Below are 12,767 nucleotides of genomic sequence, written 5' to 3'. Positions count from 1 at the left end.
CGGTCATTACTACAGCCTCACGCACAAAACCATATCACTGCGACTGCAGAGGTTAGGAGGAGATGCCCGAGACAAGGACCACTTGCTCAGGAAGGCCGAGAAAGCACGTATCAAGCTCTTCGCCAAAGAGCTGATACTAATTCAAGCCATGAAGAACCATCTCCACTTCATCAAGTGGGAGCCTACCTTTGGCGGGAGGTTCCCGAAAGAAACGTACGAGCAATTGCTCAATCACACTCAAAAGTAGGTATCTTGCTCCAGATAGCATGGGGGTGTGACGATCGAATGCTGACGGTGTGGCTCAGCATCCTCCGGTTCACCGGTATCACGGCATACGTGACCAAGACGTTGCAGGAGCTTCCCGACAACGCACATCCAGGTTCGGGAGACGCCAGGGTTAGCTGGACGAAGGATTTCAACGCTCTATTAGCCTCTCTTGACCTGGCCTCTCACCACGTGACATCACTTCTCGCGATTCTGTCGAGCGCCATTGGTAGCGGGAAGCCCTTGCCGCCATACCTCGAAGCCCCGGAGAGGCTTCACATCGGTAAAATGCTGACGACGCTGGACTCTGAAATCCTCAACACCCAGCATGTCTGTGAACCAGGCTACTCGGTCTATGCGGTCATCCAGGTGAGCATGACAATGCTTGAAGAGGATCTTGCCGGTCTGCTGGCGAATGCGAAGAAATTAGTTGGCGAGGCGAATTTTGACTTCGATGTCGTGCAGCAGGATTACGAGAAGCGCGTTGGTGTTCATGCACTTTCGTCGGCTGGGCGTAATAAGGAGGACTGACGGTGTCGATGGTCTCGAAGGAATCCAAGATACGAAGGGATTGGATGTATGCATAACACCGTTCTGAGGTGATGAGAAGTGCGGTTCCTTTTTGCGAGGATTGAGTCGGATTGTGCCATGATTCGGCAAGGCGTCACAGGATCTTGCAAGATCATACTGGTGTGAGCTCCGTGGGCATAGACAAGAGCAGTACTCGCTCTGGAGTCCCTATAGGTACCTGCTGTAAGGATCAGTAAGAAAGAAGAAGGAGTACGGCGGGTGACGAGTCTCCATCCGCACCAACAAAGCAATTAGTGCTGACTTCTGATGACTGCCGTGGTACCTCAATTTATCCCTGTCACACCCCTTCGAACACCTTCAACAGTTGAACTGACCGATAGACACAGCCAACTTCATCGGTTGACGTATTCTGACCATCTCTCTCTCTGTCAGCTCGTTCTTTCCCTGCAAGAATCCCACCAATGACAGCCTTGGCCAATCAGAGCCGCCCGGTTTGACGGGTACTTCCTACTGTTTGCGGAATCAAAGCGGGGTTCGTCTGCAGCTTTTACATCCCAGTATTATGCGTAGGCCGAGGCATTGACTGGCTTCAGCGAATCTTCCCCTCTCGCGATCTTCATTGAAAGCCATGCCTGCTTTAAATGCACATGAGATGCTGTAATCTGCGCCTCGAACACCAACGATATCTTCATGGCGACACCAACAGCTCTTGAGCGCATGAATCGCGGAGTGCTCCAAGTAGCCTCAGCACCTTTGCGCATCCTCCATTATGCGTCTACTGAACCGTTGATCACGGGAGCAGCACTTTTTGCGCTCACCCGTGCACCTATACAATACCGGCATCGTCTGCTCTCCGCGCTACGCGACAGAGGTGTCTCGATTGACGGTATCGCTAGGCTTGTCAAGGTTTTGAAACTGCTTCTCGGCATCGGTGTGCTCCGGAGGCTCAACAGGGCTCTCACCGCTCTCGCGCTGAATATGTGGCACTTGCGAAAGCCAGGAGCTCCCTTTCAGTTTGGCATGGCCGGAAAGCCAGAAATCGTTGTGGTCACAGGAGGGTGCAGCGGGTTCGGTTACGAAATGGTCAAAGGCTTCAGTAAATACGCGAGAGTGATCGTTCTCGATATCAGCCCGATACCCCCCGAGCTGGCAAAAAGTAAGTGAGCCAAGAGCACGTGGACGAGTCATTTATCTGACCAGTTCCTCAGTCCCAGATGTACATTACTACCAGCTGGATCTGTCGGACTTTTCGGCCATTGAATCCACTGCGGAACAAATTCGCCAGGAGCAGGGCAATCCGAGCGTACTTATCAATAACGCTGGGATCGGTAAGCGATCACACGCTTGAGACTTTTGGGAATATTCCGAAGACTTACGACTTCTGTAGCTACAGGCACTTCGGTGATTGACAGTAGTGCCAAACTAACGGAGAGAATCTTCAAAGTCAATATCGCATGTCACTTTATTCTCATCAAGGAGTTCCTACCTGCGATGCTACGAGCAAGAAAGGGCCACATTGTCACGATCGCTTCCATGGCTAGTTTTTTGGCCGCGCCAGGTCTTGTCGACTATTGCTGCACAAAAGTTGGGGCGTTGTATCTCAATGATGGTATGTGTCTGGAAATCCTGCATATTCCAACTGACACTGATATTTTCATAGGGCTTCGCGCTGAATTGCGGGATAGATATGAAAATGGCGACTGCATTCAAACAACTTCTGTGCACCCAAGCTGGCATGATACAGGCATAGTCAAACCATTCACGCGGATATTAAAGAAGAATGGTGTGAGAATGGACCCACCAAGCAACGTCAGTGATGCAGTCATTGAGCAGGTTCTTTCTAGCAGAAGTGGCCAGATCTTCATGCCCAGGGGTGAAGAAAGAGGTACACACGTCAGGAGCTGGCCTGTTTGGCTGCAAGACGCATATTTCTACACGCAGCGGAAGAGAAGTCTTGCGGCAGACTAAATAACCGCGGTGCCACCATACTCGGCTGGCTCTGAAGTTGTGGTATGTGACGAATGTCGGGACAGTAGTGGTGGGATTTTCGATGGAGGTAAGGTACATGAAGTGCCTCAACATTGACTTTCGGTAGCTTGTCTCCAAGGATAGCCACTCCATATTATCGGCCGCTCTTCCTCTCTTTCCCGTGACGCTCACACTTGTACACCACCTTCCACACTATAGCTCCAAGGTAGCCTTGGAATCTCAATTTGCAATTGAGATCAATGACCACCGGCGTCACTGTCATACATCCGGCTGCGGTGGTCACAGCAGGAACAAGCAAATGAGCAGCTCGAATCTCCGTCTTTAAAGGAGCACGCTACTACGCAGTGTTACATGATCGTCAACGCTCCCCCGCATATACTCCCACAGAGCCAGTCTGGTTGTGGAAGGTGTGATGGCGCGTCGTCTGAATAGAAATACTCAAATGTGGCCCTAACCTCCAGCACTGACCCTTCATCTCCCAACTTCTTGTCGGCTACGGGGGGCTCTTCAACGATGCGCTTACTATTCATAGCTTTTTTTGGCCTGGCCGTCGGCTATGTGATGCCTGAGGGGCACACCGGAAAACTTCCCTCGCTGGGCTGGAATTCATGGAACGCATATCACTGCGACGTCGATGAGGACAAGATCCTGGCCGCAGCCCAAGCGCTTGTGGACCACGGGCTTCGAGACGCTGGGTATACATATGTCAATATCGATGACTGCTGGTCCGTCAAGACGGGGCGGGTGAACGGCCATATTATGCCCAACCTGACCAGATTCCCTGATGGCATCAAGGGCCTTGCCGACAAAATCCACGATATGGACCTAAAACTGGGCATATACAGTACCGCTGGAAACGCAACATGTGCAGGTTATCCCGCCAGCCTGGGTTTTGAGGATGTCGATGCCGCCGATTTTGCTGCTTGGGGCGTCGAGTATCTCAAGTACGACAACTGCAATGTGCCCAGCAATTGGACCGATCAATATATCTACTGCACTCAAGATCGGTCCGACATAAATCTCACAGCGAATGGCACGTGTACCTCGCAACTTGATCCTGACCTGGCACCAACAAATTACGACTGGCGCGACTCAAACACCTATGACCGGTTCACCCGCATGAGGGACGCGTTGGCACTACAGAAAAGTGAAATTGTGCTTTCGCTTTGTATCTGGGGCTATGCAGACGTTTATCAGTGGGGAAATGACACGGGGATAAGTTGGAGGATGTCCAACGACATCGAGCCCTACTGGAACGCCGTGACACGAATCCTGAACATCAACTCTTTCAAGATGAACAGTGTCAACTTCTGGGGTCATAACGATGCCGATATGCTGGAGGTGGGAAATGGCAACCTGACATTTGAAGAGACACGTTCACATTTTGCCTTTTGGGCTGCCATGAAGTCGCCATTACTAATAGGTACAGATCTCACAAACCTGACACAAACGAATGTCGATTTGCTCAAAAATGAGTATTTATTGGCATTCAACCAAGATGATGTGTATGGGGCGCCAGCCACGCCATACAAATGGGGTAGGAACCCGGACTGGACCTACGACCCGTATTCACCTGCTGAGTTCTGGTCTGGAGCGTCGCAAGAAGGGCACCTGGTCCTGATGCTGAATCCGAGTAATGACACGGTGCAACGCAAAGAAGTTGTGTGGTCCGAGATACCAGGTTTGTCTCCCGGATGTTTCCAAGTTACGGATGTGTGGACCGGTCAAAACCTGGGTTGTCTCCAATCATATTCTGCAGAAGTCGCAATTCATGACACCGCGGCTATTCTAGTTGGAAGTACATGCTGAAAATGCGAAAGTAAGGTCGACTGGGCCATCGTGGAAAAGCAGCTGTGTACGTAACGCCAGTACTTTAAAAATGGTAATAAACTCCGGGTGTTTCTGCATAGTCAGCTCATATTGTTGCTGCTTTGCAAACCCCAATTTATGCCCCCATGTGCCTCTTGTGATTCCGGATTCCACCTATTTCAAGGGCTCTTGTTGCCACTGCCTTGATACCTGCGAGTATGTCGAATTTTTTCCAGTATCGACATGTAGGCAGTTAGCAAGCAGACATGGTGACGTTTGGCCGCGCCGTTTCACGTGGCCGTAGCCATTCGTAGGCATCTAAGCAACACCAGCCACAGAAACTTTGCGTCCACCTAGGGCACGATCTCGTGTAGCCATTGAACTGTGGCTGGAAGTCCAGGGGCAAAAGTCGGGTCTGGCATGGTCGGCCGCACGTGCAACCAGGCACACGAGCCAAAGCCAGTCAGTTCCAATCTGGTCGAGCTGGGCGATGTTGACATGGAGCTGCGGGACACCAGAATCATGGCCCACCCGGAGGCGAGAGGCATCCATTGACCAGCATGGCAGCCTCTTGGCCACCGGAGTGGCTGGATAAGTCGCACACGTGGTCAAAATGTACTCGGCGGTCATGAAGGACAGAAACAACACTGATACGGTTGCTGTGCGTCGGCCGCGCATGAGATGGAGTTGGACTGGTTGGGTGAAATACCCACGTGACGAAGAAGATACCAAACGACCTTGGCAAGCACTCACAAGGATTCATTCCTATCACTGAGTATCTGCTCGTCCGCGTTGTTCGATACCAGAATATGGCCTGGAAACAATTCCCCTCCGATATGAACTCTTACAGGACCGATTGTAGCCCCTCAGCCTGCAAAGCCTGCTGGACGGCATCACGAGATTCCAACTTCCTCACCAACGTAGAGTATCTAGAATATTGCGCTTGCATGTCCAACTTGAGGCTGATGGCCCACCGGTAGAAGACATAGAGGTAGCCATCAACGGCACTGAAGTTCTGTCCGTCGCCCAAAGCGTAAAACCCTACGCCCTGTTGTTTATTCTTCCCCAACCACGATTCAATCTGGGCAAAGCAATCCTGTAGCGTCTTCATGCCATTTTCGCGGATACCAGGGTGCAAGCTCTCCTGGTCCGAGAAGCGCGAGGGCCGCAGGATCATTCCGTACGCTTGACCGTGCACCGACGCCGACAGCCAATTCATCCATTCCAACACCCGGACTTTGTCGAGGTCCGTTTTCCCCATCAGGTTCTTTTCGGGGACAAGTTGAGAAACGGCTAGCATGACAGCGGGGTTCTCGGTGATGAAGTCTCCGTTGAAAGACAGCACGGGCACTCGTTTCTTGGAGTTGATGTATGCGTAGTCATCCGGAAATGCCGGTCTCACGGAAAGACGAGTGGTGGTAAATGGTACTCCGGCTTCATGGAGAAGGATGTGTGAAGCCAGAGAACAGGCTCCAGGGGCGTAGTAGAAATGAAGATCTGCCATGCTCTTTTGGATTTGCGAGACCAAGTTACGAGTACGATTGAGTGCATGTGTCGCTGGCATGGAGGTTTGCCGGAGACGAAAGGGCCACCCAAGACGGGGCTTCTGTCGAGTTATATACACACTTCCTTCTTACATGGATGTCTAGATGCCTCGGCACTCGAAGAGTTACCGCGTGAACCATAAGAGGAGCTGATCGTGGTTGATGTTTCGCTTTAGTAAGAAACGCGGCACCGCTTCCGAAAATGGTTAGTTGATGCTTTGATGTTTGTTCACCTCGTCCAGGTTAGACTCCTAACAAGACATTTGGGAGAGCTCTTAGGAGAAAGATGACATCTAGTCGACCATTCATAAGAGTGGTTGAACTACTAGTCCATCAAACTAGTTGATCTTGTGCCAACTTTGTAGAGGATGATGCGCTGCGATAACTTGTCGTTGAGACCGAGTAAAAGCGGCGACCCTTCTTACGGATTCGAGCGCTCGTGGTGGCGGCAAAGGTGCCATCAGCCAATCAGGACTTTTAAATTTCGAGCTCCCGTTTGACTGTGAACCTTGAAGCTCTCCTGCATTCGTCAAATCCAACTTTTTTGGACTTCTGAACGTCTCATACCTCCAGCAAAATCTCAAACCAGAATAGCGGTGCATTAGAGTGCTTTGCAGTCTGTTGACAACCCCTTCTCCTCCTTCCCTTGACCGGACTTATGCATCTTCTCAGCGACACATGCCCCTGGAAGCTCTCCCACTGTGGCGATCAGGTACTCATTATAGGAACCAGAAAATTGGATGCAGAGGTAAGAGGAACTGCCAACCCTCTCGATGGGCCTTCCTTGTCCTGGATGCTACCCTGGTATTGTATATTAGCTATTGTAAGTCGTAGGAGTGACTTCGTAAACACGTGGCTATGATAAGACAGCATTCAATGCCACATGTAGAAGCAGAGAAGCGGAGGGGCCGGATGGGTTTGAAGTCGTCACGAAATGGAAGGCTTGTCTAGGTGACCGAAGTACTACCGCGGACCTATGGAGTACTGGGAGTGGTGTTCGACCAGCAAATGAAGTGGACGGAGCATACATGTACCGCAAGCAGTGCAGAAGGCAAATACCGCAATGTAAGGTAAAGGATAATTGGACTGCGGTATCTTCGGCCGGCACCAGCGCCGGCATAGATGCGACAGGTTTCTCAGGTTTGTGTTGTCTTAGTTAAGCTGTGACTCTGCATCGACCTGAACTGCTCATCAGCCATGATAAAACAACAGCCAAGTTGCGCTGGGCTCTTGCATTGTGGTAGGCACACTGTGTGTGGCAAGAAGCATTGCCACTTTATCACCCTGATGCTCAGGAAGAACCTCCAATCTTCACAATACTAGATCTCCTGGCAACAAAATTGCTGTTGTTCTCAACTGCTCCAATTTGTACAAAAGCTGCACCTGCCGGGATGGCGAACTGGGTTTCGAAGCCTGCCTTGTTAACTCGACCGACCGCTGTTAGCGTCGTGTTGTTTGAGCCGGTGTAGACAATCCAGTCAGTCACGTCCGTGGCTCCGTTCCAACTCACGAAGCCCCTCATGGTAGACGTACCAGCGCATAGGGCAAGGTCATCGTTTTGCACGTCTTTAGCTGATAGCACTACCAGGCTCGGCTCCGTAGAGGGAGTGGCGTGCCAGACTGATTTATACCCGCGATAAACTGATAGTGACTCGCCATAGCCTAATTGGGCTGACCAGCGCACTTGGCCCTCTGTGCTGTTGGTTTCACTAACTGGGCCGTACTCAGCCAGGACAGCATTGGAGCCATAGGCCAAGAAGCCGTTGCCGTTGGGCAAGTATGAGAAGCTGCCCTGTGAGTACGCAGCTACCGGATTTTGTGGATTTGTGAAGTTGGTGATCAGCTTGGGAGGTGAGGCTTTGTTGGGTGGGATCGTCACCTGCAACGTGAGACCTGTGCTGGGTATGGGCGCGTCCAAAGCCAAGGCGTTATTGTTTGCAAACCAATGGATAAGAGCTGCGGACGAGTTTATCTCTTGCAGGCGAGCAAAATGTTGCCATGACTGTGAGGGGAAAAGTTAGTTGATAAACGCCCATGAGAGGTACTGTGAACTCACAAAAGTTCCGCCCTCAGGTAAGTTGCCAAAATCCCCACCGTCGTACCCATTTAGCTCCCAGAGGACCTTGCCTTTGGGATTTACTAGGAAGCTGGCCCAGTAGTGTCGACTATTGATTAGATAATTGTCTCCAACCGGCTGAATGGCGTTGATGTGGAAGAAGTCATAAGGCGCAGTAGCATTAGACCCGGAGTGCCCCAGAGGTTCCTTACTTTTATTCAAGGGCAAGTGATCGAGTGAGCTCCAAGAGAAGAGGACTTCACCCGTGGTGATGTTTAGCTCAACGGCGAGAGAGTCCAGAACCCAGCCGTTCTTGGGTCCACCAATACTCGACAGGTCAGCAGGTGTGGTATTATATGCCGACACTAGTAATGTATTCCGGGGTGTGATGTACGACTCGTGAAGGTCGAGAGCTGATTTAGTCACCACGCCAGGAGGGAGGGTGATATTCAGGTTAGTGGAGACTGTGTGTATAACGTTGTAGCTAGTGTCGAGGATGATAAATTTCCCATAGCCGTGGCCTGCGATCGCAGCCTCCCCAGCAGTACCCTGTCCCGACCAGTATGTCAATACAGGTGCACTGTTCAGAGTCTGTATTCGCACGTTGTATGTAATGTCGACTGGACCACTCCAGACTAATTCTCCCTCGTCGTTGAAGATGTATGGTGATTCCTGCTCTGCTGCCGGGGTGCCGCCGTTCTCCGTAGCGAAAATAATCAGACCATCGTACAATGGATCACCGGTTTTGTTTATAAGTAGGGCTGGAGGCTGCGCGGTACTTGACCTGTACGTCTGCCATGGCCATGTGGCGTTGTTGCTTGCATTCACTGCAATCTGGCGAGAATCGGTGGAGCAGAGAAGGGGTGTTGAAGAGGTTTGTTGTCCGGTGGGCAGAGCTGTAGCCCAGCTGACCTGGATCAGGCTAAGAATGATGAGTTGCGTCAGACCCATGGCAATACTCTTTCTGAAGTTAAGTTGCGTACAGTTGGCCTGGAAGTTGACTGGGTCTTCTCGCGTTTATGTACCTACTGTAGGTCGGGTTCTCAACCCTCACAAGAAAACATCCTCAAAAGTTAACGCGAGCACGCAAGCAGATGATCGGCTAGTGATATGGATACTCGCACTATCGTATTGTCGTTGGACTAGCTATCTTTAGAATCGGCATAATAGCATCGTTTGGAGACGAACAAATCTCGCTCAAGGTGCTGACAGGCGTGGGAGCTTCATTCAGACCTGCAGCCGTACAGTGCAAGGTACGGAAGGAGTATTGGCATCACCGCTGGCCTATCGACCTGTATTGATCTTTCTGCAAATGGTCAACGATATTGGGAAAGCAGGATATACAGGATAGTGACGGTATAGTATCTCTAGGAAAGTGGGCCAGCGCTTGTGAAGTTGTGCCATCGAAGCGTGGATGGCGTAATCGCAGCCGCCAGGCCGCACCTCAGCCTAGTGCCCTTCACATAGTCCATCCTTCGCTATCATCGAAGCACTAAAAGCTTTCCAAGGCTTTCGCTGAGACGTTCGCAGCGCTTCTTTGACCTTTATCAATATCCTCGTTCACTGGTAACCTCCTGTCAGGATCCGCCGCTTAGTCGCCCTTGCTGCCTGACACTCGTACGAGCCTCGGCGACATTCACAGGGTGACAGATCGATAGAGGAACTAGAACTCCATTGTACGCTCATCGCTCACACTGCGAGCGCACCAGCGCGATCATATTCGCAAAACTCGTCTTGATTTATTGTCTGTCTACTTGCTACTCCTACCTCTGTTGGAAGAAGAGGCACATACACCCCACGCGCATTTATCAACCAATCACAGCCTACCCGAAAAGACCCTCTGTTTCTCTCTACAATAGTCACGTTCAGTTGCTCGTAGGGACTTTCATAAGTCTCAGGCTTATCGATATGGGTTGAGGGGGGTGGGGGGGCTTTCCACCAGGGTCTTCATAATAGTTCAAAGATGTATAAACGTGGTGCTTCTCGGTCTGAGAGGTAACTATGCCTTTCAATTGAGCCGTCAGAGGCTCAAATGAAGTAGAATGCCCGCCAGGCTGCTGGACTGTTGCTGATGCCATTGTTTGAACGTTGTTGTTATCGTAGGTACAGTACACTTGACCGGTGATGTCCTCGGGTAACGACAGTGAGGAGGTGCGCACTCTCATACCTGTGAAAAATGCCACACAGCCATCGTGATTTGTCAGACAGCACGCAATATGTACCACATCACGCACCATACATACAATGTGTGGGGCAAGTCATGGAGGAGGGTATATAGACATGTTCATCCGCCAATGATAGTGGAGGTTACGAAATGACGTGCCCTTCAACCTGTGTGCTGTGTCGAAATAATTGAGGCACGACACGGCATCTACAACATGTGTTCACGCCTTTCTATGAGTGCCTATCAATCCAAAGGCGCCTGGTTATAGTTCCTTGCGCGTCAGCTTCGTGATTGTCGTACCATCGCCGAGGATATCGGCTTTTTCCTCGAGTGCGTAGCCCCTGCAACGTGGTAATGCAATAGTCCAGACAAACCAATATGAGATACCAAAGAAGAGGCTAGTAGAGTAATCAGCCATCAGTGTGTTCTTCCTGAAGGACGGAGTCTCAAACTCACATAGCCAAGCCCACAAGCGCATATGTCGCATAGAAGAAATTGACGTCGGATTTACCACCCTTCGGAGGGAAGAGTGGTGCTACGATCAAGGAGACGCTGAGCAGAATCCGTAGCCAAACTGCAGGTACCCATGCTTTGAACGGCCGCCGCAAGTCAGGCTTTCGGTACCGCAAAAGAATCAGGCCTGCTGCAACGGCAAAAGCGAAATACTGGCCTGCATACCCTTCAATATCTGCGATGAAAGAGTATACCGTTGCGGATGGAGGTAGCACAATCACCAGGATTGACGGTATGTAGTGCACTATGAGGCCTCCCAGTGGCGAACCGAACGGTTTCGAAGAAGCAAGAACTTCAGCGTAGGGCAAGAAACCCTGCCGCGCGACTTCCTGGTTGACACGGGCCTGGAAGGTGGGTGAATTAGACACATATACAGACCAGACCATACATAGATCGTGGGTAAACATACCAAACTGAAAGTCACCACCATGACATTACCGGCGGCACTCAAGGCGATACCGATCGGCAAGAACTTGTTGCCAAAGCCAGCGCCAAAAACCCGCTCGAAGAACAAAGCGGCAATCAATTCTCTGCTCCGCTTCACCTCCTCCAGAGGTACCACGGCGAGATAGGCGATGTTGACCAAGATATACATGACACAAGCAGTCAATAGAGCAATCGGGCCTACCGTCTTCAGTGTCCGAACAGGGTTCTTGACCTCGTTGAGAACATTATTGACGTTGCTGAGCCCGGCGTACGAGTAAAAGATCTTGAAGCAGGCAGTAGACAAAGTATTAAAGTCCCATACCGAGCCTGCCCAAAGATCGTTCCAGTCAGTAATTGTGGTGATGCCCGATGATTCGTTCTGGGATGTCTCTGGTCGAAAGATGATCACAAAGACGCCCGTCAGAATCATGAAGACGATCAATACTATCTTGACCCAACCAAGTATGTTTTGTATCCATATGCCAGTCTTGTAGAAGCATCCATGTACGATAGTGATCCACGTCAGAAGGCCAACTGCAAGTAATTTTGTGTTCAGATCCCCAGGCTCGATCCCGGCTGCAAACAAGACGTACTTCGCGAATACGATGCAATTGCTCGCCGTGAAGCCCAGCAGAACGGCCTGGACAGCCACAAGTGTCGACGTCAGGAACCTCGGCTTTCGGTACGTGTATTCCAGATACACCTTGATACCGCCAGATCGAGGGAGCATGCATCCATATTCCATGTCAATGGCTAGGCCTGCCCATGCTACCAACGCTCCTACAATCCATAGGGACAAGGCCAGACCAGGACTGCCGACATTCTGAACAATTGTACCTGGCATCGCAAATATACCACTCCCAATCACTCTTGAGATCACAAGCACATATGCACTTGCCCAGCCGATATTGCGACCAGAAGTGGCTGTCTCGGGGAGTACATCGTTCTCGATCGTGCGTTCAACAGCGGCTTCTCGTCTCTTTCGCTCAATTGCCGTGGTCGAGTCATCTGTAGACGGACTGGGTGATAACAAGGGAGACGTTTCGAGGTCACGCATTGTGAAGGTGTTCTGACAAGTGATGGAGACTTCACTGGTGACCTGGTGGTGGGCGTATATTGGTTCAGTGGATGGATCCGTATCGATCCCTGATTGATACTTTAGTATATTCAAGGACGAGCACACACATGCATTTCGGCATCGGTACGGAGTACATTCATGTATCTTTAGCAGGTCGAAATGTGACACATGCTGACAAACTCTGAGAAGACGCGATCATCGGGGCACAAATGATGTACGAGTACTGAGAAAGCTGGGCTTAGGCCAGCAGAGCCGGATCAATTTGTCAATGACTTGCCGCATGGGACAGCAAAGAGCGCGCTGTGACTGAAGAGAGCGTTCTACGCCATTGCTCATCTCCCCCGAGCATCACGCAATTCCAGAGGCACCTCAACGTGGGACATCCCACGTTGA

At 50.9% G+C, this 12,767-nt stretch overlaps 5 protein-coding genes across 6 annotated transcripts; 2 read left to right on the top strand and 3 right to left on the bottom strand.

The window, feature by feature from the left end:
• Positions 1 to 1,485: 1,485 nt before the first annotated feature.
• On the top strand, positions 1,486 to 2,763 carry PV06_02891 (uncharacterized protein; the record flags this gene model as incomplete). Its single annotated transcript, XM_016403631.1, has 4 exons — positions 1,486 to 1,951; positions 2,004 to 2,123; positions 2,183 to 2,404; positions 2,456 to 2,763. 4 exons carry the CDS (start codon positions 1,486 to 1,488, stop codon positions 2,761 to 2,763), a joined length of 1,116 nt encoding a protein of 371 aa, XP_016264636.1.
• Positions 2,764 to 3,297: 534 nt separating this feature from the next.
• On the top strand, positions 3,298 to 4,593 carry PV06_02890 (uncharacterized protein; the record flags this gene model as incomplete). Its single annotated transcript, XM_016403630.1, has 1 exon — positions 3,298 to 4,593. The coding sequence occupies one exon, from the start codon at positions 3,298 to 3,300 to the stop codon at positions 4,591 to 4,593; it is 1,296 nt and encodes a 431-aa protein (XP_016264635.1).
• An 844-nt stretch (positions 4,594 to 5,437) lies between these two features.
• On the bottom strand, positions 5,438 to 6,157 carry PV06_02889 (uncharacterized protein; the record flags this gene model as incomplete). Its single annotated transcript, XM_016403629.1, has 1 exon — positions 5,438 to 6,157. The coding sequence occupies one exon, from the start codon at positions 6,155 to 6,157 to the stop codon at positions 5,438 to 5,440; it is 720 nt and encodes a 239-aa protein (XP_016264634.1).
• Positions 6,158 to 7,428: 1,271 nt separating this feature from the next.
• PV06_02888 (uncharacterized protein) lies at positions 7,429 to 9,144 on the bottom strand (the record flags this gene model as incomplete). The annotated part of the gene is made up of 2 exons (XM_016403628.1): positions 7,429 to 8,139; positions 8,194 to 9,144. 2 exons carry the CDS (start codon positions 9,142 to 9,144, stop codon positions 7,429 to 7,431), a joined length of 1,662 nt encoding a protein of 553 aa, XP_016264633.1.
• A 770-nt stretch (positions 9,145 to 9,914) lies between these two features.
• Positions 9,915 to 12,565, bottom strand: PV06_02887. 2 transcript variants are annotated; one of them, XM_016403626.1, is made up of 3 exons: positions 11,280 to 12,565; positions 10,814 to 11,214; positions 9,915 to 10,755 (listed from the first exon to the last, which is right to left on the bottom strand). In XM_016403626.1, the coding sequence occupies exons 1-3, from the start codon at positions 12,351 to 12,353 to the stop codon at positions 10,620 to 10,622; spliced, it is 1,611 nt and encodes a 536-aa protein (XP_016264631.1). In that variant the 5' UTR covers positions 12,354 to 12,565; the 3' UTR covers positions 9,915 to 10,619. The 2 variants fall into 2 exon arrangements, with proteins under 2 accessions (XP_016264631.1, XP_016264632.1); XM_016403627.1 differs by having other exon boundaries at positions 9,915 to 11,214.
• Positions 12,566 to 12,767: the final 202 nt, after the last annotated feature.

This window comes from Exophiala oligosperma, assembly GCF_000835515.1.
Source record: "Exophiala oligosperma strain CBS 72588 unplaced genomic scaffold supercont1.3, whole genome shotgun sequence".
Classification (NCBI taxonomy): domain Eukaryota; kingdom Fungi; phylum Ascomycota; class Eurotiomycetes; order Chaetothyriales; family Herpotrichiellaceae; genus Exophiala; species Exophiala oligosperma.
Note: the sequence above shows the minus strand (reverse complement) of the source record. Positions and strands in the feature narration are given on the sequence as shown.